Source organism: Calypte anna, chromosome 7 (genome assembly GCF_003957555.1).
Source record: "Calypte anna isolate BGI_N300 chromosome 7, bCalAnn1_v1.p, whole genome shotgun sequence".
NCBI classification, from domain to species: domain Eukaryota; kingdom Metazoa; phylum Chordata; class Aves; order Apodiformes; family Trochilidae; genus Calypte; species Calypte anna.
The window spans coordinates 4,811,098-4,838,981 of record NC_044253.1 but is presented as its reverse complement, the minus strand read 5'-3'; the positions used below and the strand labels follow the sequence as shown (position 1 = coordinate 4,838,981).

The 27,884-nt window shown below is 38.1% G+C and overlaps 1 protein-coding gene across 1 annotated transcript in view; it reads right to left on the bottom strand.

Moving 5' to 3' along the window:
* Nucleotides 1-27,884, bottom strand: part of LRP1B (LDL receptor related protein 1B) — a 637,314-nt gene that overhangs the window by 447,104 nt on the left and 162,326 nt on the right. Inside the window, exon 3 of the mRNA XM_030454074.1 lies at nucleotides 21,185-21,310. Coding sequence (XP_030309934.1) covers nucleotides 21,185-21,310 — 126 coding nt within the window. The remainder of the gene's footprint in view (nucleotides 1-21,184; nucleotides 21,311-27,884) is intronic.

Sequence of the window (27,884 nt, the reverse complement as noted above, 5' to 3'; positions counted from 1 at the left end):
GCATTATTGAATAGGAATTTTAGAAGGAAACATTAACTCCCCAAAGCTCTTCCAAGAAGTAAAGGGGATTAAGAAAACAGAAGACTAAAGCTGGAGGTGCTAAAAGTGCCTTTCACAAAGCCCAGCAGGCTTTATGTCTGTCTGCATCACTGTTCAGAGAAACAGAATTTCTGATATATTTTCCATTCTGCTATGTAGCTCTTCTGTGCAATTAGGAGATCCCAATGCACCACGTCACCGGTGTCAATAGAATTTAGTTTAAAACCATTCTTGACCAAAATTGCCATTTTACCTACTCTGTGTTGTGTTCTACAACATACAGTAAATAACCAGTAGCTATAATTAGCAGCTGAATGTCCAGACATGAGTTAAAATTACTTTTTGGTCAACATGGCACTGTAGCTGATGTATCACTGCACATCTCTTAGTCACTGTTGTTGCAAAAATTCTGTACCAATCAATTTAAAATAACCTTGCAAAATTTAATTGCTATCTAACATAAGTAATGAATTGAACAAATGTCAGATCCTAGTAAAAGTGTCTTTTGTCATAAATCAGTATTTCAACATACAATAATTATCCCATTAATGCTAAATGAAATGCTTATTGAGTGTATTTAACATGCACCATAAGTGCTTGAAATGACCAGGTACACACAGTAATTTCCTGACAGTTAAAAAAAAAAAAACAGAACACAAATCACGTTGAAAGGCAAATTATACTTCTTAAAGATACTGTACAGAAAAGAATTTTTAATGGGAGCAAATGCAAAGTGTCCTAACTTCTCTTTAACAGTTTCTGAGCTTAAAAACTAAAATAAAAAACACACAGTAGCAGCCTTCAGTGTATTTCTAAAGCAAGAAGGTTCTGTGCTACATTTGGTCTTAGTTCTGTCTTACAAGATAAAGACTGGAGAACAAGTAGTTGCCTGTTTATGTAACTTAACATATCCTAGACCTGCCAAGCATGCTGTGATAAATAGCTTTAACTGCCTTCTGCTCACCTTTTTATTATGGGACATGACAAAGGGATTTACAGATTAAACCTTCAGCTTTATTTGTGGTACCTTACAGAAGAAAGCTGAGAAGGGCACTTTAAAGATTTACTCTCACCCAACGATTAAAAAGGTAAACAAACAGCAAAACTATACATTTGGAAATATCTAAGCTTTTCAAAAAGCCTTCAAAGACAGCTGGATGTTGTTATGATCCTTGAGCAATGCCACAAATAGCTACGATCTTCTTGCTTTATTTCTCAAATGTGTTTTTACAGATTCTGTCTGCCAGGGAAACACCCATGTAAATACACCCTGGCCTCAGCCTGGGATGCAGAGGAAAAGTCCTTTGCTGTCAGGGCTAAGAGGAAATTAAGAGAAATACACACCTGTACCAATAAGCCACTTCAATATGCTCAGCACAACACTCCTCATGTTCAAACACAAGCAAATCTTCCAATTCCCCTTCCAGTTCTGTTTCTGAGCTCAAATCCATCACATGCTTACCTTGGGTAGGTTTCAAAATGAGACCTCACTTGCTCATTTTTGTCTTTTGGCCAAATCAGTTTGCCTGCAGGCCATCACCAATATTGCAACTGCTTCTTTGAATAGTTTTATGCTGCTGCAATCAGTGAAAGCAATGCATGCATCTCTACTTGCTACCTTGTAAAGACAAGACTTAGGAAAGCTTAAAAATGTCCCTCCTGGCTCACCAGTAATTTATGTGCACCAAGAATAATCATTATCATTAAACCATAATGGTTATCATGGTACAGAGGATGAGAATGAGGAGCATTTAATGTTAATCAATAGTGCAAATATTTTTCTTTTAACTCTTGATATATTTTGCACAATGTATCTCATAGGCCACTTCATATTTAAGGCACCTTTTGACTGATACAGAGAGCAAGGAGTTGTCAAAGCCAGCAGGAAGATTAATTTACTTCTTACCTGTTACAAACTGCCACTGTTTTCCAAGCACCTTGTTAAAGCAGTGGTTCTTAGCTGACAGCTTTAACAACCCCCTATCCCAAAATGTCACATTAATCTTGAAGTATAGAATCATTATAAGAGAGAAATTAAAAATGGTGACTGGAATATTAGTGAGTGAAGTTAACTAAATTATGACTGAACTCCTACTATGATCAATAGTTTAATTATCATATCATTCTCTCATCAACATGACAGAAGACTGGCAGTGGTGCAAAGCCATCAGCTAACAAGCTGCTGATCCAAAACCAACAGAGATTTGAAATCCAGGGAAAGAAATCCAATGTTCCTGTAAACCTCTAAACAAACACAGACAGGAGACATACCTGCCAGATATGAAGTCATCACAGGCTCTACTTCTGCCCACTATTTCTGACACTCAATATACTTTGTTCTCTTCTTGTCCTAGTTGTGTACAGAACATTTTGAGCACTTTTTTATAGACTCCTTTATAAGGTGAGGATCATCGTAACATTTTAATTTAGAGTGGGAAATAAAAACACTGGAAAAATGCCAGCCAAACATTTTACTGATTCCATTACAATTTCAAATTAAAAAAAATAATGAAGAAAAAAAAACCAAAAGAAAACAACATGCCCTTAAGGACTAACACTGCTTGCAGTGTCAGAATAGGAGCAAGGTAAAGTTGTGCAGGAATCCTGGGAAAGGAATGGAAAAAGTCCTCAAATGTTGAGCCAAATGCACATTTTCCCTGCTGCTTTTCCCTGTCTTGGTTCATAGACTTCAGTGCTTTCTTGAGAGTTATATGCTGCTGTCAGGCTATGGCTAGAGGCAAGGAAATATTACCTTTTTTAAAAATCCCCAAATATTGATTTTGTTCAAACAATCAGGTGATTGGTGACTTACTTGCAAAATAACTAGACAAGAGATACAGTCATTCTCAAAGCTATTATCTTGCTGATTCAAGCTTAGAAACTATTTTAAATTCAGTGGTTTCACACGAGGGGTTTTTTGGTGTTCTTTTAGGACTAACACCCCATTCAAAGGATCTTTTGTTTCTCTACCCACAAGAGTCACTTTGAACTTCACTTGTACCTTCGGCCCTCACTGTTGAAGAGAAGATACTGGAAATAATAAAATATCACATTTTTATCTTTAGAAATTCCCTTCTGGATAGATCTCTATTCTTTATGTATCCCTTTGTATTTTAAAATAAAGCAAAAATTCTTTTATTGCACTTATTTATGCTTCCTATTTTCTGCTCCTGTTAAAGCTCCACTGACTGGAGCTGAAAATTCCTTGTTGAAACTGGGAATGTTAAAACATTTGTTATTCTCTCAAAATTCTTTGAACTTTTCAGAATGGCCTTAGCATATGAGAATCTCTGTATTTAAAACTCTCTGGGCAGAGTGTGAAAGTGGTTGCTACTTCATGTCACAGTTAATTTTGCAATACACTGCTTAAATTTTTATAGCCACACCTAACCAGCCTTTCTTCAGATCCTTCATGTCCCAGTGAGTAAATAACAACATCCCTAACTGTATCACTTCTTTTTAATGACATAGTTAAAGGAATTTACCATGTTTCCACCCTGAGGCAAGTGGTTGCCCTGGCATGGGAGGTCAGTCTGGCAATCAGGCTAAATCAGAGAGTTGAGGTTGCCCCAAAAGAAATGAAGACAGCTGAAATGATGCCACCTCTCCAGAAAGGTAAAGATCACAGAATCACCTCTTCAGAAGACAAATTCTTCCTCGAAGGAACAGGTGATATTGCAGCACAAAATTAATAGACTATTAGCCTTCAGCAAATGGGGTATTTATTGGTTTTAAATTGCACATTAGTGCTCATACAACAATGATATTTACACTGCACATCAAACTGCAAGAATAAAGTAGTGAGCTAAAACTGAAGAGGTGGATAAGTGATCCTTGATTCCCTGGGGGAGTATGAGATCTGAAGAGATGCACACATAAAGTAAATAAGATACAATGATACTGAAGGGAATCATGCCAACTGAGTCAGCAATATGAAAAACCTACTGTTCAGAAACAGGGAACAGACCCCAGACTCCAACCTCAATGAATAGGTTGGAAACTGAAGGTATTTAATTAAGAGGGAACAATTCTGAAATGAGTAAGCACAGGGTAAGAACAGCACCAAAAAAAGCACTGATCCATCCTTTCACAGTGCCATGGTCAGAAAGCAGCATAAATACCTCCAGATATACCACTCAAAACAAGCCAGAATTCACCAACATATCAGCATCAAAAATTTGTTTTCTTCCTGTAGCTTTGAATCTGCAGATATTAACAAAGATTAGATGCTCATCTATTCAAATAGAAAGACTATTTTGACCTGAGTGCATCAGTGTAAAAACAAAATGTGTTGTTCTGATATTTCCAAAATGCCAGAATTAGCTGCACTTCATAAAAAGCCTCTCTTAAAGGAAGGGGAAAAGCAAAAAAGCTACAAAGCAAAACAACACCAAAAACCCCTCCAAACCCAAACAGTTACCAATAGACAATTTACAACTTCAAAACCACTGAAGTGAGAATTTGAGCTCTGTACACAAAGGATTCACAAAGCCCAAACTGGAAGCAGACTCCACATACATATGAAATCTTTTCCAACACCAGCTCAAAAAGCAGCCAGGGATGGCCAAAGCTGCTGCAAGGATGAAATCTGCTACCCAGGTGAGACAGTATTAAGAAATCCTTAGTTTGCACAACCCTTACTCCTCCTGGTTTGCCCATACACCATTACCTGTGTCTGGCAAAACAGGAGACAGCAAACTCCTATTCTGGGATGTTTTAGTGGTGCACAACCACTGTTACACAGCTTTTTACTGAGCCACACAGAGCAAAGCAGATGTAGAAGAAAGGGTTTTAACTGAGTTGTTATCACAAGTAGTGGTGACACAGTAGGCACTAAAGTGGCATCAGTGACAAACTGTGCTGTGGGTGCCTGGAGGGGACCCTCACCCCTCCCAGAAAAATCACCTACACTGCTTCTGAGTTTTCTCTTTGGTTAAACCATCTCTCAGCAACATAGCAGCAGAAGGTCCTGCACAGCTTTCAAGGATTTCTGATGTTATTCAGTATTTATTTCAACAACAAAGATCCTGAACCCCTTCAGAGGAACACACAAGATTCAGAAGGCCCAGCCCTGAACCTTGTGAAGATCATTAGGGTTTTCAGAGAGCAGCCAGGCTGTGCCAGCTCAATTTATTTCATTGCCTGTGTTTGCTTCCCTGTAAACAAGATGCTACAGTGAACCAGGGGACATTACAGTATTTCCATGCCACGCTGCATTTGTTTTTACTGCCAGAACTCTGTACTTAATAAAGTTGATACCTTCTAGGAGGCTAAGACATCTTAATGAGCTAAGCAGAACCATGATGAGAGACCTACACCAAAGATCTCTGCCTTGGGAGCAGCTTCTTGGGGTGGGCACGGATCCCTGTCCTCTAGCTGCAAATGAACTAACAGAGTTTTAACAAGCTAAAAACATCTTGCTAAAATGAACCTGTCATTATAAATAGGCTACTCCTGTACAGGCACACAGTGTAATGTGTTTACCAAGGGCATCCCAGGGTGGGAGGAATTAGCTTAGGTACTTGGTAGGTTTTGATGCTGATAATGCTTCAGGTTTTTGCGTATCCTTTTTATTCTGGCAATTTGAGTTGCTAAGAGATCTTCCTGTCAACTTGATGCATAAATTAGACAAAATCCCTTCAAAGAATGTCCCAGTATCATTAAATTGTACCATTAATAAGCCTGTGCCTGAGAACAAGTCCTGCATACCCCTGTGCACTGAAATAGTGTGACCCCAGGCAAAGCCTCTGACCCCACCTGCAGAAGTACATCAAGTGCCATCCTAGGGTAACCCCAGGTCAGTATTATCTCCTCTGACCTGCACTGCTACCCAGGGTTCATGTACATATAGAGCTGTAATCAAGACAGTAAATGTGCTTCCTGAGAGAAGGGATTCAGACTCAGCCCAGCACTGCACCAGAGCAGCACACGATCTGCTGCCAGGCTTAAATCAAATCCCTGTACTCACCTCTGATGTGCAAAAATACATACCCAGGGATAAATCACAAAACATCTCCCAGTAGAGACAGCCAGATAGAAGTACCTTAAACCCAGCATCTCCTTCTGCTTTGAGTAACTTTTCACATTGATTTTCCAAGCACCAGCAGTTTCTTATAAGTTACCAACCCCTTCCACTGAGGGTCTTACACACGGGGAGTCAAAATCTGGATTTAGAAGAATGGAAGCTTGTGGTCATTATGGGTGTTGCATCACTGCTTTTTCTACAGTATGGAGTCCTCAGCTGCAATTTTATACATATCTTAACATTCTTTTCCACACTGGATAAGGAATGTTCCCCTTGACTGGGTATTAAGTTTTTCAGCTATTTACTGTCTCACAAAAATCAGATTGAAAAGAGTAAAGTGCTCTTAAAGAATCTCACAGTATTATTTTTCTTTTTCAAAATAGTAAACCTGCTGGCCACAAATAGAGCTGAGTCATTGCAAAACAGAATAAACATGCCATGATTCATGGCTTTAAGAATGATCACAGAAAAGCAACGAGATGTCTGGATCAGTTCTATTTTCTCTTCCTTCTCAGGCTTGGATTGCACCCAATTTGAGCAAAGTATTCCAATTACTTTGAAAACTAATTTGGGCTTTTTTATTTGTTTTTAAATTGCATGCTGCAGTCAGGACCACAAGATAAAGCTGTTTGACTATAAGGAGCTGAAAAGCACTCAACAATAGCCTGTGACTATGTGTCTGGCAGCTACGATGGGGGCAGGTGAGTCAGGAGTGCCAGACTGATGTCTCACAGCTTGGCAGAACCTGTTCTTAATTTAGGTTGAGGTGTAAAGGTTGCCTGCTTTGCATTGACCTGTGTAGGCTGCTGGAAGACATGGGAACTGATTAGATCCTGTTGCTGCTCCATGGACACCTTCCCCTACCTGATCCAAGGGCTTTTCCTCAGCCAGCCATCCCACACAGCCTGCTGAGGCTTTGCTTCCTACAGGATTGAGCTGGGGCTGCATTATGGATGCTGGCTGTGTAACTGCTGTGTGCTCTCATCTTCCTGAGTACTATTCCTGACAGCAGCAAGGCAAAAAAAACCAAAGAGACCAGGTCTTGATGGCCAAGGAAAATTATATGCATCATTTCAACTCAGCAGCAGCTAAAAAAAACCCCAACCATCCAACCTCTTTTTTTTTTTTATTTAAGCTTAGCTTTGCCAAAGTTACCCTTGTTCTAGCTTATTAACACTTATCTATTTCACATTTTCCCGGTATTTCTAGGGAAAGACAAAAGAATGTCTGAGAAAACATTTAAATACATTTACATCCTTGAAGGAAATTTTACCATGTTTCATAGAAACAGTAAATCCCCCAAATCCCATCTTCCAGCAACCTTTCCTGTTGCAAACTAAGGAACAGTGCTAAAAAATGGTTTCTTTTCTCATTTTAGCTCATCTGTACTGCTGCGCTGAACAGTGCTCAGGAATGACAAGAGATGCTTGGATGGCACCTCTACGCCCAAGCCCAGCACCAGGACTGTGCTCTCTCTCTCCTACACATGCAAAAAGAGACATTATGAATACACTCAATATATTACATACCCCTGACCTGCCCAGGTAGCCATTCTACCTTCCTTAGATATGATTGCACTCTGCCTCTGAGCCATCTCCTGTTATTTTTCTCACCTTGGTGACTTGCCCCTTATAAATCAGTTGGAAAACTGCAGGACAAATTCTCATTCACTTAAAAAAATAACTCTAAAAACTGTAGGATATTCAGAAGTATAGAAAGTACGCTGCTTAGTATTGCTTGTAAACACCACCAGAAGCTTTTCTAATATAAGTAACTCCTGTGATATTTATTTAGTGACATTTCAGATGACCAAACACTGTTAGATCTTGATCTTAATTATGTTTTGGATCACTTGGTATCTGAGGAAAGGTTAAGGACCACGCCTCAGCCCTTTATAAGAGTGCCAATAATGTTTTTCTTCAGAGGTTAGAATCCTAAAGGTTAAATATATGAAATTTAAGCTGAATGGCTAAGGCACAACTGCAGCTTAACACCTGCAAAGCTTACCCTGGCTTAGGTCAGTATAAAAAGCTTGAAGAAATCATAAATAAATAAATCACAACAATAAATCTAGACCAAAGTATAATTGATGACAACTTAAACCTCCAATACTTCACTTTATCCTGCAATATATCTCTCTAAACTTGAGCTCCAACCTCTGACAAATGCTCACCTGAATGCAGGATTTTTCTCTGTCACTCAAACTATGGATAGTTTTGGGCATGTAATTCACAACAGCCTGGTTCCTGTGGGCTGGAGACAGAAAGCAGAGCTAAAAGGCCAGGGAGAGTAACTTCAAGGACCAACCTTAATGCACGTGGATAGAGAAGGAACTCTTCATCACCTCAACTGTTTCAAAGCCAATCCTATTTCTCAAGGCTGGAGACAGTGCCTTGCCCAGATAGAACAAATCTAAAGATCAGGGTTTCTGACATGGTAGATTAAGCTCTTCCACACATTTTGCTTGCTGTGTAATTCCATCATTAACAATCTTTGAGCCTGTTCCAGATAAAAACGTCCTTAAATGTCTTTTAAAGGCACTATTTTTTTTCCTTCTGAAATTAAAACCTCTCAGGTTATTTTACCACAAAAATTTTCTTGCTGCCAGTGCTAGTAATATATTAATTATTTAACTGAAATAAATGCATCTGTTAATGTCTTTAATAAAGTACACAAAGCTCTTTATTTGATGTTATTTGTATTTAAAATTTCATGTTTTCCCTGAAGTATTTATTATCCAAGGCATGATTCTTCTAATCTTAGATATACTCTGGGACTGAAGTACATTTTATATCAGAATTTCTCAGCTGCTTTTATCATGAACCATGTTAATGAACTGTTTAGTATTCATATATTAGACTTTTCCTCATTTTATATGGAAATAATACTATAAAAATTCTAAGAATACTAGTTTTATGTGCATGATAATGATGAGATTCAAAGCAAATAAGGAGGAGGAAATCTGTGGTGGCAGTGAATATGAAATGGATTAGTACATCCTCAATGTGCTTTACATTGGTATAAAATTATTAAGCATGTAATTAAGTAGAATCAATTGCACTGTTTGTTTTGGGGGTAATGTTTTAGCTGCTTTAGATGATTCATCTTTAAGAATTTAATTTCACACTTTAATGACCTTCTTGTAATTTCCTCCTCCTGCTATGAAGTCCCACAGTCAGGGTATGCATGAAATCCACTCCATAGCAAGAGGGGATGCAGGGTGGAAGGCTGGGCCAAAGTCACTGCACAGGAAGGGAATAACAAGACAAATTAAATAACTTTGTAAATACAAAAATAGTCCAGTTCAACCTTATTCAGACACATTCAAATCCCCAGGATTGCTAGCAGGAAGGAAATTATAGTTACTTGCAGCAACTGCAGCTTTGACCTGGTTGACCTCAGAGACATTTCCAGCGCATCCAAAGTGAAATGAGATTTGGCATTGTGGGAGCCTAATGAGTAAAACCATCAGCATCACTACACTTGTATCTGCATGCAGGTCACAGAAATAACATAAAAAACTAAAAACCCAGCTTTGGGTAAGGTGGAGAGAATGAAAACTGTTTTCTTTCTTGGATAGAGAACTTACTAGTGCATTACTGCATAAAAACTCAAGTGTAAAAATGTCTGCTATTCAACTGAGTTGTCTCATTTTGAAAAGGAAACTACAAATCAATGAAACAAAACATTTGTTACTATGAGCATCCTAAGACTAAGTTGGTTCTCATTAATTTTATATTCTGGCCAAAGTTCAAGCTGCCCCTGGGAACCCAGATCACTGCACACAACGTCCCAGGAACTGACTGCAGGACTCTGGATTGAAGGGAGAGCAGGAGGTTGAAGACAAATTCTTTGAAACACAGCAACAGCTGTTATTTAGAGTACTGAAAATATAGGCAGAGATGATAGATTTCACAAATTATCTTTCTTTATGATTGTACTGAACATTATAGCTATACAGCTTTTCCCTAAAGAGTAGAGCAGATATTATTTGTATTATCCATTATTTGTGCCTGCCTTTTGTACTCTGGCTTTAGGTTAGGAGCACACTTTGAAACTAAATTACCTCTTGCAACAAGAAACCAGAAAACCAAAGACACAGCACATTAGAGATCTACCTTAGATGGCTTTAGATTGAATACTTTAAAAAAACTACCAAAAATATCAAATAACCCTGAAAAGAAGTAGGAAGAAAGCAGGAAGAGTCAGAATGAGTTAGAAAATGCCATCTCAATATTCTCTTATAGCTTGAGCATAAAGCAGTCAGAGATGCTCTTTGTAGCCCTGGCACACTTATGAAGGAATACTTTAAAGGTAATTTTATTATAAGATAGAAAAAAAATCCAAAACCCAAACCAACCCTAAGCTATTTTTCCACCTGTATTTTGGTTCAATATTTAAAAAATGAAAGGTAAGTTTGCCACAACTTTACTCTGGAGTAACTCAAAGTTACTGCAAATACATTAACAGCTACACCTTCTAACAAGCTGAGCCTTTGACCAGGTTATAAACGTCAGATGGTGAAAACTAAGTTTGCATTCTCTGTGAGCAAATGTATACACAAACTTGGGTCCAATCCTATAAACACCTGTTCTCATGAGTAGAACTAACTTCAAATTATTTCATATTAGGTATATTCAAGTTTTGCATACAAGTTAAAACCTGGATCTGAAAGCACAGCTCACAGTCCCATAAAATACATGCACTTGGATGTTGATTCATGTTTGAATAAGAAAAGATGAAGGTGTTAAGCAGTTTAGACTTAAAATATTTCATTTGGCTTTGTCAAGTTTCACCCAGAAGTACTGGGGGAGGAGTAAGAGCTGCTAGAACATGGTTGTACAGCTCTAATCCAGAAAGTCCATAAGTTAACAAAAGGAACTAAATCCTGAATAATACTTTTTGAAATGAAATGTTTTCCATCATTTCCTTTTCTGCTTTATTAGGAGACTAAAACGCAGCACAGCTGAATCCAGCCTGCTGCCTACAGTGAGTTACACTCCTTTGTCAGAGTTAGGACTTACTCTTTGTGAGCAGAGGTTTTTGTCTTGCATTATTACTTCCTCCACAGAAAAGTGCCCTCTTTGCTGACTAAAACTGCTGTGCATTTGATCACTAATAACACATCGAAATCCTTATTTTAAAATCACAGCCCTATTTTCAAAAAGAGCAATTTTACTTTTCTTCCAGAAAGCCATCTGCTTGCTAATGAGAGTTGTTTTCATCAGTAATTTTGAGAAGAAAAATGGTTATTACACTTTAGCACTTTTTAAGTGACAAATAAAGAATACCATCCAGACCACTGAAGCATAGGGTCTACAGGCCAGATCTATCATTATACTTATAAACATCTGTAATGAGCCTCAGTGCAATTGAAGCCCACAGGGAAATGGCATCACCTCAGATAAAAATCATTCAACAAGAAATTTCAGACTAAAGATTGTCGTAATTTATCAATCCCACCTTATCAAAAATTGCCTTTTTATACCAGCAAAGCCACATACTTACGTTTTTTTGTCAATATCTTTTTTAATTTTTATTAATCCTTAATAAATAGACAGTGCTGTGACACAGTAATTTCTCTACCTCTCTTTTACCAAAGCTGTTCCTGGTAGGGAGTGCAGTGACAGCCCAGCAATCAACCTTCTCACCATCAGCTTGATATTTGGCTGAATTATCCTGCTTAACTGCACTCCCCATTTCCCAAAGTGGTCTCTTTTCCTGATACTGACTATTGAACAGCAGAATCATGACAAGACAGCAAGAGATGAAGGACTGTTAATGGGAAGATAAACTGAGACAGAAAATGAAGGAATAAAAATCAGGACGTCAGCAAAGAGAAAAGGACAAGACCTATGAGAGGGGAAAGGGACTCTGGTTAGGATGATGAAAGGGAAAACAAAGGAAGATGGAGGATGAAAAATAGTTTTCATATCAGCTTTAGTAGCTTTGTCAGCAGAACCAAGAAAAAAAAGCAAGAAAAGTGGGAAAGTAATCACTAAAGTAACAGTGAGGATCAGGACTAAACAAGAAAAGTAAAAAAAATAAAATGTGGGAAAAGCAGAAAGGGGTAACTGGAACACAGAAGGCCCTGAAATAGTTCTAAGGATGCAAGTATGAAAGAAAAGCATAGAAAATGAAATAAGAAAAATGTTAAGTTGTAAAGAGGATTGCAAATTAAATGGACTACAAACAAATGAGCATGGAAATAGGGAGACAAAAAAGAAATGCTGCAACTTCACATTTCTCTCCCTTGTCACCTGCCTAATGATAATGATCAGGTTTTGCCCCCCTTTTTTCAGGCAGACAGGCATTTCTTTCCCCATTGAGCTCCTCTTCTGTGTTGTTGTCCTTCATTCTTTCAGACAGGACCTGCACCTGAAGCACCACTGAAACGTGTCTTATTTGTGGTCAAATATTGTCAAGAGTCAATGCTAGGGCAAAAAAAAAAACCCCAAAAAACCCTTCATTACGTTCGGCTTAAAAGCCAGCACAACCTTATGAAAAAAAAAAAAAAAAGTGCCAAGCCTTGGCATCTCCTCTCTCCCTTTGTGCACTTTTTTTAAGGTGCAATTTATAGTTCAGCTGTGACAATAAAATTGCTTTGAGTTAAAAACTTAAAAACAAAAGTCTTGGCCAAAGTATGAATTACTTTTATAGGCTTTTCGAAAGATTGATCTTTTCATTTTCTTGTCTTATGAGTATATATCCCATTAGATCTGCTTCTGTGTAGGAAGTGCAATTTTAGCAAGCAATTAATCCATAAATGAGCTGTTTCAGAGTTTTAGGTATTGGGCAGCATCCTTCAAAGGCTTTGTCCAAGCCTTGTATTATACCTACATCTTGCTACAGCCCTTTAAAGAGGCTCATTTTGTCAGCAGTCATTTAATTGAATTCCCCATGAACCACTTATGGAAAACCATACACAAGATAATCAGCCATAGACCAAAAAAAGATATTTCTAATGACCATGTCACTGAGAGATGTAATGACCCTTAAGTTCTTCAGTCCTGAACATCATGTTGCAGACTTTATTCCAAAAGAAAACATGGATCCACAGAGCTACAGATATTATACCTATTTGAACATGGACCTTTTGCCAGACTGGAGAGACTGCACCACCACCCTGTTCCTAAATTCACAAACAAACATTTTGAAAAATTTAGCCCATATGAAAAGGAAAAAAGAAACCTAATGTGGTGTTTTATGTTCTCAGAGGGTCACATAAACTCTTAAAAGTGCTTTCCTGAGCATGAGGAAAAATCTTGTCTAAAGATCACTTCACATTATGAGCTCAAATAATTAAAAAAAACAAAACATGATACTTAAAATTTTTATGCACCATAAAAATGTTGCTTCTGCAACACATTTGTAAGGCATGAATCATTACTAGTAAGCCACAAATGAGCTTGTCTTACATATACCTATGGGGTCATAATAAAAAATAATGCAACTATTTATATTGTTATGCTGCAAATAATTTCTATAAATATCTTCAGATATAACATGGTAACTTTAGAACAATAATCAAAATCTATTTGCAAAATCTTCAGCTACCCTTTAAGGTAAATACATGGGGCTGAGACAGGATTGGGTGTATGCCCCTGCATACATATAAAGCACAATGTTGAACATTTAGACAGGAAAGAGGTCAAAAGTAATACACAGAAGAGAAAATAATCTATTAAAGAGTTATTAAATGCTTTTAGTCTTTAAAATTATTGAAAAAAAAAAAAAAAGCACAAGTAATTCTATTCCCTGCCAAATCCTCATGTTTACTGGACTGTAACATGTCATTTTTGTTCAGTACAGTGTAAATTTTTGTTCCTGCAGCTTTACCTGGCTGACAGGGTCCATGATACATACAGAAGGTGTTCAGTGTACCATGGCATTCCTCCTGATAATCCTTGAGCACTCTTCTATCCTTTCAAACATTCCCTCTTGGGGATCTCACCTTCCTCTCCTACTCCAGTTCTTAACAGTCCATCATGGCCATACAGAGCCACCCCCCACTTTTTTAGTTTTAAATAATAATTAAAAGCAGGCACAAGCTTAGTCTTCCCATGCTTGAGATGGTTAGAATGCTTGTGGTTGGAGCTGCTCCACATTCTGGCATCTCCTGTTGGGACCCATGCTTAGGACCAGCATTCAGTGTTACACCAGCACATTTGCTTGGATTTTCTTTGCTGCAGTTTTAGATCTGCAGATGAGCTGGGTACTCACAAACCATGGCTGAGGTCAGGCAGAGATAGTCCTGTGGTGGTCTGACCACACTCATTCCCCCTTCTCTCCATCACCACGTGGGGAAAAGATGGCAAAGCACATGGGTGGAGATAAAGAGAAGGAGATAACTCGCCAGTTATTGCCCCAGGCAGAACACACTCAAGCTTGTGATGACTGATTTATATCAAGCCAGGACACAGTCCCACTCAGAAGAGCCTATTCCAATGTGGGGTCCTCTCCACAGGCTCCAGCTCCACTGGGAAATATCCATCTGCTCCTCCATGGGTTCCCCACTGCAAGGGAATCTCTGCTCCAGGACCCACAGCACTTCCCCTCCTCCTCTGCTTGGGCTGTTCCTCTCCTCCTCTCCTCTGCTTGAGCTTTTCCTTTCCTCCTCTCCTCCTTGCCTGACAGCATTTTGCCCTTTCTTAAATGCACATTCCCAGAAGTCCACCAGCAGCTTCCTCCATCAGGTGCCACAGCCTTATTTTTAATCCCAGCAAGTGTTCAAAGTCACTCACACAAAACAAAGGCGTTTGTTTTACTCAGAGAGGGACAGGGCACATATTCCAGTAACCTGACAATGTGCTCGTGTCTCAGAAGTACTATTACTGTCCATTGGGAAATTATGAAAAGGAATTGCCTCTAAATGTTCTCTAGGGCTTCAATACTATTGCTCATGTGCTGGCTGTGGCTGAAAGTAAGTGCAAAATATAAAGGTTATTCTGTGGACCAAGATGAGTGCTCCCCTGCACCCGAAGATGGGGCAAGTCCAGAGGGAAAATGAGCAGAATTAGCAGTGAGAAATGTAGGAACATCCCCCAAAGCTTGAACTGTCTCAGGAAAACAACTGGACCTCAACACCACCAGCCCCAAACACCAGGAGGAACAACCTGAACTCCTCCAGACTGAGAGCAAAGCAGGATTGCTCTCACCAAGTAACTTCTAACTTTTCCAAAAGGCTTAGAGGGTATGAGCACCATTGACATTCAACCTTTCCAGACTGTTTGCTGTAATATTCTGTTAACTATCAGAACATCAGGAATCCCATCACACCAGCAAAACAGCCTTTCCTGGAGAGGCTGAGCACAGTAGTTTTCCCAAATGATGGAGCAAGGAGAAGGCAGAGGTCAGAAGATGAAGCCCAGGTAGCAGTCGCAGGGGTGTTCACCAGAGGGAAAAAGGGCAGACAAGAGCAAACTGAACAGAACCCAGCACACCAGCTACATGGCAGAAAATAGGATGGCTATAACACCAGCCATCAGAAATCTGTCTTATATATCTTTTCTTTGCCAGCAGTTATCAACCACTGTAGCTCTGGCAGGGCAAAATGCAAGGATGTCCTAGGTGGGAAGTGTATTTACTTTTAAGTCTGTAAAAATTGTATCAGGAAAGTTAATTCATATTCAAAACATTCTTCCTGTTCTGCCAGGAGTATTTCTTCTCACCAGCTAACAAAAAGGTGTGGTAATATTGTATTGTTGCATTAAAAATTTAACTCAATTTTGGGTAAACTAGCAGCAGTTGCATAAAGTTTGTTGACATTTGTCCTTTTTGTGTGGTTCACTTCCTACAAAAGCTGGAGAGGTTAAGTCTTACACTACTGATATGAAATACCTTGATCCAGAGACAAAAAGTGAGTATACATCATCTCAAAAGAGTCTAAACAAAGGTTACCAGCAACACACATCCTGCTGAAAAAATATGGTTAAGAATTTACTTTCTGTAGCAGGTTCCTTCACCTGGAATGGAACTGCAGACAGCAAAATTGTAAAGAGTAAAAAAACAAGACCACGTTTTTCCCCTCACGTCCAGCATTTACTTCATTAACCTTCAATAGCCTCATGGCAGCTCATCTTCAATGTGTGCAAGTTATTTATTGATCTGGGATTTTCCAAAGCTATTTATGAGTGGTTTGGGAACCTGGCTTCTATTGAATTTCAATGAATCTACTCATAAAAGAATTAGGAGCTTTAGGAAATTTTATCTTTATTGTTTCATACCACAAGAGCAACAAAGCATCCAATTATCTTCTCCTTTGCTGGTAAAAAGAGCTACAATTGAGGTATCCAATTAACAATTTTTAAGCTTGTGAGACTAGTCTCACATAATTAGCATCCAGAGAATAAAAGAAGCTATTTTAGCAAACAAAGTGAGATTCAAGCTTTTAAACAAGGTATTTCTGGTTGCTGTCTTTCTTTTGCTCCTACAGCTTCAGTTTAAACATTATTACAGAAGATTATATTCTCTAAAATCCCAGAGAAAGATTACAACCAGAGATAATTTCAACATGTTATGATACATCTACTCAGACTTCTGAGTCTATTCCCTGAATAGACAGGGACTATTTAAATTTGATGATTTGTTAATGGAAACTGCAGCTCTTTCAATTCAGGACTAGTCAGCTACAAATAAAGTGTGTGGGTGGCATGTATTCAAAGTCATTCAGATACCATTTAAGAAAGCTCAAATACAAGGACAACAGTGCCAGAATAACAAAAAAAAAAAAGTGCTGTTGAGGACAACATGAGAGACAGATTTGCACTCTGAAGTGCACAGAGAATTGTTCTCAGAATTAAGATGCTGCAGAATTAAGATACTTGGCACTTAGCTAACAATGTCCTAGTAGTCATCTCAAATTGTATACTGCCTTTTCCCCTCCCACGAGATATTAATTAATGATATTTAAATAATACCTAGAGTCACAGATGGTTCTGATGGGTAACTGTGCCATAGCAAAGCACTGCTGCCTGCAACATGCCACAGAGTGAGATGGAAAGAACTTGGGGTACACCTCAAGTCTCTTCATGGAGCAAGTATCATGCAGTGTTCCAGCACCTTCCTCTACTTCAACAAACCAGACCTTGCTGGAACTGCTGCTGCACATTGCATAACAAAACCCAAACACAATCAATGTGCACAGTTCCAGAAAGAAGCTATAAAATAAAAAAAATAAAATAAGCCATTTTTTCCACCACTCTCGTTTGACTTTGCCTCAGCACAATGCATTGTGTCAGGGTTTGGGAGCTGAGATTGGAAAAAGAAGATGCAAGCCAGACAAATCCTGAAGCTGCACACATGAAAACCATCCTTGGGTACTAAATGGAGGGAGTCATTAGCTAATCTACCTTTTAAATCTCAACCCTGTTAGTATCAAGTTAAGGAGGAAAGCAGGTAATAGTACATCAAATTAAATGTCTGCATTTCAGAAGCCCTTGATATTCCTTAGACAACTGCACAGCTTAATTAGAGAGGAATAGATTATTCAGAGATACAACTGAGGAATGTAACACACACTGGTACTCTAAAATGACAATATTTCAAATTGGATCTTTGAGATATAATTAGTGACCTTCCCTACTTAAGCTGCTATAAAAGTTGCTGAGGTAGGCAAATGCTTACAGATTAAGAGCAATATTAGAGGCAAGAATGGTAAAATTATAGCAAAAAAAAAAAAAAAAATCCAAACCAAAACAGAAATCTCCCAAGAAAGCCACTTTTAAGGAGATGTTTCCAATTCCTGAGTGCCTATTATGAATAGCTACTAGGTGATACTAAAGGTTGTCAATGTTTTTTAAACTCCAAGCTTCTCATCAGTATACTTGACTTCTGTAATTGTCCCACCAAAAGAGTTTGGCAGATGAGTCTGCAGACTTCTGTGGGTTTTTCTTTTTAAAGTCAGAAAGACCTCTAAGCATTTGAATCCATAAAAGTCAAACAGTTTTGGCCAGGTTCTGGGGCATTTGATAGAGTTCTATTGATTTGAAGCAAGCTTGCTGATTTAACCTACTGAAGAACCTAGCATCATCTGATTAGGTTAAGTAAATTGATTTTTGAATGGTGAGTATTTGCAAAGCCCTTATGAACAATCCAGGGACTTACCACCCAAGAAGGGACACAAATTCCTCAGTCAGGAGTTTTATTGCAATTGTGTTGGTTTTTTTTTTAAATCAATTTTCTAACAAACAACTGCCTAACAGAAAAGCAACAAATTTTGTTCAAACCATTTTTCATTACAGATTACTGGATCAAGTTCTTTGGCAGTACAAAAGCAGCAGCTCCGCTGAGAGAGGAATTACACCTCATAGAAAACAAAAGAGAACACAGGTGCTGGTGACAGAGGAATTCACTTCTGGTTTAACCAGGCTATTTGTACGGCCACCTAATGAACAGTGGGAAGTGGAAGAAGAGACTACTGGCAGAAAGTATCAACACAAAAAGGGCAGGAAATGGACAGGCAGGCAGGAACTGGACAACTCCACCATGGAGTGAGAGCCCATGGAAGCTGACCCTGCCTAAAGCCCTGCCCCAGTCTCTGCTATTGAATTGAATGAATTGAATTGAATTAATTGATAACTAAGACCATTACCTTCCCTCCTTCCTGTCCAATCCTCAATCTCTTTACTAATGCTAATTAATCATACATAATTCTATGATTTCAGGTGGATTCTTGAGGAAATTAGCTGACAGAGTTGTATCATATATGTTTGTACAACCTAATAACTTTCAAGTTCTGCTGCAATACCTGGTTAAAATATGACCAGGAAAGAGAGGCCACAAAGATATTTATTTGCTTGATGTTTTCTGCAAATAGATGGTTGGGTGGTGAGTCATTAACAAGACTTTTCATATTCTAAACATTGGAAAAAGTGCAGCATGAAAATTTCCATCCTTTTAGAAAGCTGGAAATCCCCTAAGATGAGAGGAACTTCTACTTGCAGAAAAAGCTTTGGGCAATGCTTGCACATTATTACAACCCAGAAAACCCTATTACTAGGTACAAATCCACAGAAAATCAACCCAACTCCACTTGTTTATGGCTATAGGAACACTTAGCAGTATCTGCCAGGCTACACCAAATAATTCATCTTGCATAAATCAGCAAGGAGCTGACAAATAGATGTTGCATTCATCAATAAAAAGACACATGAATCAGTGGATAAAAACTAAGAGGTGCTGTGTCCCTGGCATTAACATGACATAGCCCTCAAATATTTCATAAAAGTATTTGTAAGGTAGTTTATAACTCCTTACAGATACTGTGATGCAAAGCATCAGCAAGAAAATTCAGGAACATCATGTTAATCTCTAATGAGAAACAACTTATCTGATGAAGCTGGAGTAGATACACATATTTCAAGAAATAATATAGTTGACAGTAAATTATGCTGACTGAACAAATACAGAACCATTGAGACCAAAACATAATTGAAAACAAATATGTGGGGAAGTTTCCCCCAGCATCCCAGTGCTGTTGCTTGGTTCTCACACAAGAGTTCTGGGCAGAGTTGAGCTGAAAGGGCACGACAGGGCACAAGACGTGAAATGATTCTTGTCTCAACCCAGTCAAGTGTTGCCCAGGGACCTCATTAACCAGCAGCTCATCAGATGCATAAGCATTCAAACACCTTCCTGCTCTAAAAGCATAAAAACAAGAGGCTAACTCTTACCTTTGCCTTAGGACAGCCTCAGTAAGACACCCTGGAGAAACTGCATTTGCAATAGGGAAGGTATTTCCAAGAGGACCAGGTCTGCTGATGTCAGGAAGAGTATTGGGTTGTTCTCTTACCCCATCTCCCCCTTTCAAGTCAGCAATATACTTAAAGATCATCCCATAATTTTAAATGAAATTATGGAACACAAATCACCAGGTCCAGTACATTAAACACAAAGTTTGAGTGGAAAACTACAAGCAAGTGAGCAAGCTGCTGGATTTGGAACTATTAATAAATGTCAGGAGGCAAATTAAAAGCTGCTTGTGTTTCTGGTTTTGCACTCTTATCACATTATTCATTAGTAATAAGAAAAACTTTTAATAGCAGACACTAACATTATGCTTGAAAACACTAGAGCAGGCTGGAACCAACCATGGTGCAGTAATAAAATCTGAACTTCACCTCATGTTTGCAACTGCAATATTTTGGTTTTCAGATTCCTGAAGCGTTTCAAAGGTTGTTGATCAGAGCTCCCTCCCCACAGCCCCAGAGGCAACATTCCCAGCTGTTCCAGAAAACTAACAGGGGAGGAGGAAGGCTGCAATCACAGGGGCAATGTTTGCTCAGACAGAATTTTTTTCCAGACATCTTGACTTTCTGTCCCTCATTTTAAAGATTAGACTCCTAAATACTGTCTGATGTATGATTCTTTCTTTCCAGTTAGCAAGAAACCCCATTTCTAGCCTCCCTGATTGACAGTATTGCTTTGATTAAAAAAAATACATGGTTCTTCTCTTACATGAAGTGATTATCCTGGGGATAAAATCAGGAAATTCCCTCATTTTCCTCAGAACTCAGGAAACAAGAGAACATTCAGATTTAATAGCACCTCATCAGCAGTCTACGAGGTTGATAAGAAGAAAGTCTGTAAGGTTTTCACTCAGGTCTTCAGAAGCTCTTAGCCACATTAAAGAAAAAAAAATATAAACCACACAAAGGTCTTTTATTATAACTAAATATATTTTAAAGCTTTCCCTCATTTTCCTTTCTTTGCTTCTTTCCCCTTCCTAGTTTTTACCTTTTCTTTTATTCCTCCCTTTGATGTTTGCACACTTTTCATACTTTCATTGAAAACATTTTGCTCTGCTGCCTTCCATCTCATCTCCCTCCATTTTAGAGGAATACATTTTTCCTGTGTTGGACTTTGCCTCTTCCCTCTACAGCTTGGTGACAGCACAGAGAACATCTGCTACAAAATGGTACATGGACAAAACATCTTCCATTTCTTTTGTCCCTCACACTGGATGGAACCTGTTACCCTCAATATGAAGATTTATTCACGATTTATAAAAAAAAAATAGTCACATTAATTGAATCTGTCCTTTCAATGGTATAGTCAGTGCAACTCTAAATGCTACCACTAGAAGTAAGATAAAATGAGACTGGCTCCTTCTTTACTTACATGTCTCTAAAGACTCATCTGAATCATCAGGACAGTCAGGCTCTCCATCACACAGCCAGTGCTGGGAGACACACGTCACACCGTCGTGACACAGAAACTCTCCTGTGTCACACAGCTGATGTTCTTCTGAAAACAAGAATGGTTTACAAGGCAATGATTAAAACTGAAGGGCAAGAAAGTGGCACAGTAAAAACAAAGTGATTCTGAAGTCAGAAATCAAAGCAAACAACAATGTCAAGCAGTAACTAAAGGGAATACCTAATGGCAATGCCCTTGCTCAGGCTGCAGAGACCCAAGATGCAGCATTGCAGGGGGAGCTCACTGTAACCATTCCAACCAGGCATGAACAGCATTACCATAAGCTCATTCTATGAAACAGAATGACATGAAATTCTGTTTTTCTCTACTTCACCAAGAAGTAAAATTATTCACTAGACAGAAATCTGCAACTCTCTAATTTCATACTGTTAGCAGTAACATACCTCATTTCCTCTCCTGCCCCGGAAAATATTTTCAAATTCATACAATCATAGAATTGGCTGGGTTGGAAGGGACCTCAGAGATCATCAAGTCCAACTCTTAAACCATCGTTGCGGTTGCTAGACCATGGCACTGAGTGCCACATCCAGTCTCTTTTGAAATATCTCCAGGGAAGGAGAATCCACTACTTCCCTGGGCAGCCCATTCCAATGGCTGATCACCCTCTCCATAAAGAAATTCTTTCTAATATCCAACCTAAACTTCCCCTGGCACAACTTAAGACCATGCCCTCTTGTCTTGTTTCAAGTAATCAAATTTGCAAGAACATATTTTTTTAATCAAAGAGAGGGTTTTTTTAAAAAAAATATATATAATCACTATTTCTTTAGGTATGTATTTTAATGGCTAAATCCCATCTTGGTTTTATCTAAAAGCTATTTAATAGTTCAAGTAACACGTCTGCAACCATAAGGCTCAGATATTTAAGGTCAACACTGAGGCACCTTGAAGAGAATGGTCTTAAAAAGTGAAATTCTGGGAGCCTGGCACACCCAAGCTATTTACTGGTTTTAGCCACCGAAGTCTGATGTCCTTGAGATCTAAAGGTAATTAACACAAGACTATTCCATCATTAATTAATGTAAAACCATTCTAAGGTTAATTAAAGCTCACAAAGTCTCTGTGCAATATATTATATTCTTTTTATCAATACATAAATTACTGTAGCACCTTCCACAAGGTTACATTGCAGATCCCTGGGGAAAGGCTTCTTGATTATTTTTCCACTGATACAAGTGAGAAATATCTTGGAGTCAACACTGTTACAGAGGTATAAAATACAGTAGATATAAACAGAGATAGAAAACTAAGTCCAAATTAAAAGAGAATTAAGTCCAGTTCCAGTTGTAGATCTATCCATCCATTCAGTTCATGCCAAAAGCCAACAGACACTGGCACTTTTTGCTTATCACTATTTGCAAGCTGTAAGTAAGTGCCCTGCACACCTCCAGCTGCTCTCTTGGAAGACCCTGGTGGCTGCAACTTGGTGATTTAAATGCTTCAACTTTTCAGGAAGCTTTAAAACAGCTTTCAGAGTCTGATACCTCAACCAGCAATTAGCATGGTAACAGAAATCTCCTGTTCCTCAGAATAACTCAGCTGACTTGCTGAACAAAATACCTCTCCTGCAGGTACTACAGTTTATATCGCACAGTTTTGGGGACATGGATGTATTATTCCTCTAAGAAATAACAAGGGGAACACCACTTTGTTAGAATTAACCCAGGGTTTCACCTGCACACACCTCACTTTCACAGTCAGTCTGTGAAATTACTGATGGACACAGTTTCAAATGAGTCAAACTTGCACCTATGATGTAGGAAAGTTTCATGTTGCTTCAACCACCTACATCATGGCTTCTAGAACTCTGTAGGAACCACAGCATTTTTGTTCTGTTTTAGTTCTTTGTCTTTCATTCAACAGCAAGCAGTTGAAGAAGTTGTTTATTTTCTTGGGAAAATAAGAATAAAGGGGGGAGTTAGTTAATTAAAAGTTTATGTTCAGAGGGAAGCAGTTTTGCTTAAATATTTCAAGGAGGTGATTAAAGGTCCTGCTTTGATAGCACTTCTTAAAAACATCTTGGAAGTCAGACAAGTTCCAGCATTTCAAAGATACACAGTCTTATGAGCAAAAGCTGTAAGAACTGTTTACAAAAAAAATTTGCTTTTTTAACATTCTGGAAACCTACAATAAATTTCTCTTCCTTTATAGAAACTTTGTAGCACGATCTGAGCTGTCATCTTCTGTGCATTATTTGACTGGAACTACTAAAACTAGCACACAACCAGTTATCAACCACATCCATTTATTTACGCCACACAAGAACTCCTTTTTTTAATTGATGACCTTGCCTTAAGTATCAGAACCACAGTAGAAATACTTAAATGCTCTTAGTATCCAGCCAACATTTCTCTTTTTTTTTTTTTTTAATCTAATCATTTCTCAGACTAAAAAAAAAAACATAACAAAAAACCAGATGAAATGTCTAACTTGCATGATTTAAGATTCAGAAGACCAAACTTGTATAAATGGTATTTTTTTCAGATTTCTAAGCTGGCAGCCAAGTGAAAACAACATTAATGAATAAATACAAAAATGTGAAGTTGTGAAAACAAATAAAAAGTCAAGTTCACACAAGAGACTGGTTCTAAACAAGCTTACTCAATTACCCATATGCAAAATACCTATAGAAAGAGAAATTTTTATTTTTATTTTTACCTAAGCCCTAGATGACAGTAATTGGGTAAAAGGAGAAATCAATGCTGTCATTAATTCCAAAATGTAATACTCCAAGTCTAATTATACACTGCAGCAAGCAGAGCCCAGTGTTCAGAAAATCCCATTTGAAGCCAATGAAGAATTTCAGCCTAGTTATTCAAGTCTGTAAACAAACCTTACAGTGATGCCAATGAAACCATAGAGAAATGCACAGAAAAGCAGCTTTTTGTCTAAATTGTCTGAATTCAACTCTGTCCAGAAGTCCTGATACTGGAGAATCCCCAGCAGTGAGAGGAATGATCCCTCTTCTGCTGAGTCCTTGATGCTGCCCCCTTCCAAATGTAAAATTTAATGCAGAGCAAAAGAGAACCAGTAAAGCCACACTACCAGGGAGACAAGGACCTTTCTTCCCTTCAGTATTCCATGAGGTTCGATGCTTTAATCCTAGGAAAGAGCAATCCTATGGAAACCTCTGAGGAACACCATAAATGCCCAAGGAAATGGCATTCAGCTGGGGAGCATCCTGTCACCATGAGAGTGGCAGAACAGTGGCTGGCAACCCTGGGAGGTTGGTGATGGGGAAATCAGGAATCATGCTCTTTTTTGTTTTTTGTGTGTGGTGTTTTTTTTTTTTTTTTTGTTTTGTTTTTTTTTTTTTTTTTTTTTTTTTTGTTTTTTTGTTTTGTTTGTTTTTTGGTTTTTTTTTGTGGGTTTGTGGTTTTGTTTGAAAAAGATGAACATAGGTAGAGCAGCCAGTGAGCACTGCTGTTGTATGTGCCTGTCCCTTGCCTCTTACTGCACCAGGTTTTCTAAAGCTGCAGATGGTCACATATGTCTACACAAATAAATCTTCTTTTCTCTCCCCATTTTGGGCAAAGATTATGAAAAAAAAAAAAAAACACAACTGGGCACAGGTTTTAAAAAGCTGCTTCATCCACAGCTCATGTTTATTGGGAAAAAAGGGTTGCTTTCCATGTTTTTTTAAACTGAAATAATTTCACTGTTTCTACATAATTAAATCCCTGCTTGATTTTATGCAACAGTACAGGAATTATGGAGTTCTAAGCTTTTTATATTCTCTACCTTGAGAAATAGGAGTGAAAAAAACACTAACTTATAAAACACTCTGAAAAATAGATCTTGTTTAGAATAAAGTGGATAAATATAAACTCAGGGTTTTCTTGGCTCTGAAGCTGCTTTTTCAAGCTGTTATCTTTTGCCTATCTATAGAATTATCTTTATTTTCAATTGTTACGTTTGGAAAAGGAACTGGAACTGTTCATCATAAACATGCACTAATTAGCAAGCAGGTTTGTTTAAAAAAAAAAAAAACAAAATACACCAAAAAAACCCACCCCCTCCCACCTCTTCTTAAAAAATGCTCATCTAAAATATCCTTATTTTATAGCTTGTTTTCAGTGACACCTCTACCCAAAATGTTTCCTCTTCTGCACTTTGTGTGTGTGCTGCACAGACAGGCTCCCATCTGATGAGAAAATTCACATTTTTAATATACCAATTCTTTGAAATAGAGAGCAGATGGTTAGAAATCATCTCTCTATGGGCAAAGGAAAGCTTTGCCTCCCTAAGGAGAGGGCTCCTGTGCTATGTTGCAAACACCTGGCAATGCCTCTTAGAAGGAAAGTTTCACAGAGAAGCTGCTGTCTTTGTATTCAAGTCAACCTTTCTACGTTCAAAAAAAGCTGTTGTTTTTGGTTTGTTTTGGTGTTTTGTTTTGTTTTGTTTTCCAAAAGCTGAGTGTATTTCTACAAGAAAAAAAATCAAAATCTTTATCAGAAAACTAACTACAATGTATGCAATTATACTCAACTCAAAGTTCCATTGTGGTGTTAATAGATAAGGAAAAAAGGCAAAAAAACCCAACAAAAAACCCAAGAAAAACCAGAAGACACTGGCCAATGTCTGCCTACTACAGGGATACTCCTAGTTTAATAAGGCAGTGCCTCTGTAAACATACATTCATCTCCTAAATGATACTTGATAAAGGTCTCTGCTCAGGATCACATTGATGGGCAGAGGTCAAAGGTATCTGGATCCTTCTTATTTGAGGGACTGCAATTATGAAAAGCAGGTCAGAGGGGTTCTTGAAAAGAACTATACAGGAGATAACATTTCTATAATTGAGTGCTGCTTCAGTTCTATCATGAGAATGTAGATGATTCACTGGGAATCTAATTAATATCTGCCTTCATTAAGGAACCAGACACACAGAGTGGATTTCTGGTTTTTCCCTGCAGCATCCCCACTTTCAGCAGCTCATTTTTTGGGAACTCCATGGATGTGCCAGGGTCCAGGTGACCCCATACCCCCCCTCAGGCAGCAGTTGCTTGGAGTGCTGTGTTCAGAGGACTCCCATCTCCATCTGCCAAGAACACCTGAGAGCCCAAAAAACCCAGGGCTTCCATCTGGCAATGCTCTTCAAAGTGAACAAAACTCAGCCTAACAACATCTTGATCTGTGAGAGCAAGGAGATGCTCATTAGGCTTTCAATAAACACTCATCATGTGTGCAAACACATTCACATGGAAGCTGTTCAATAATTTTATATGATAAAGCACTATAAAAATTAATGTTTAAGGATAAAAACAATTAAAAACCCCAAAATCTTTAAGAGCTTTTTTTGAAAGTAAAGTTAACTTGAAGTGAAAGTGATTCATTAATTTTATTCAACAGTGCACTCATAAAAAAAAAATAGATGAATTTTTACCATGATTCAAGTGAAATAAAAAATTTGGGAATTTTCAATTTCCTCTCCTTTTTCAAGAAAGAAAAAAAGCAGGAGAAGTTGCATATAGAATTGAGGGATGTGAGTGTAAACGTGCTTTCCTTTTTTATATGGGAATGGCAAGATGACAATCATTTAATTGCTGGCCCAGCATTAAACCATGGAATAACCATGGGAAACATGACTAAAAAAACAGTACAAATGTTCAGAATGTCCCTAGCTGAGTACTCAGGGATAACTCCCAGAAAATAAAGGGAATTAACTGCCAAAATAGCAAATTTTTCTGGAGCAGGAGTGGAAAGGTCAATAAGAGTGGTCAAACTAATCCAGCTGTACAAGTTCATTCAAACCCACTGGTGACCATACCACCTGTTTGCATCACCAGGAACTCTTTCCAATGACACTAAGCCTTTTCTGCCATGTTTTGGGGGTATTATGCAGTGAAAAATTTGCATTTTTAAAGTTCTTGATTAGTTTTGCTTTGACTTTAATTAAATTAGCTTCATTACAAGAGCTTAAGAACTCAGAGCTTTTTTCCACCCCCCTCTCAAAAACATGTTTTCCATTTGGGATTTTCTTTGATGTCTCACTGAAACTCAGAAGGGTTTGCAGATTAATTTCTGTAAAATTTACTCAAAAGTTGGAATGTATATTCTGGTAGTAATTTATGCTAGAATTCATCATCTGTTAAAACCTAAATTACTGTAACTGAAGAGGAGATGGGAAAAAAGAGCACACACAGCACTTCTTACTTATGACTTCTCAGGCTATTATATAATACTCTTCCAACCTGTTAGACCCTTTTGAGTTAAATCTGTATTTTTAGAGCCCAGCATACTGTAAAAACATTTACATTTTGGCCACACTGCATTACAGACAAAATCCTTGGAATTAATCTTGCTGAACAATAAACAGATTTTTACCAAAAAAAAATGTTACCATTTATTTCTGTCCTGCCCAGCTCCATACAATGATGTGTTAAAAGTTGGTAAGTTTTAGTCAGAGGAGCCTAAAATCTCCCTTGGGAATATACAACACCCTTATTTATGCTTCTGCAAAAAGGCTTAACCAGCTGTGGGTGTGCTCATATGTATACAGCGTTCCTACAAAGGAATATTTATGGTTTATGTGTGTTTACTAAGTTCCTGACATATTAACTACAGCTTACACATCACTTACTAATAAACTGCTGATTTT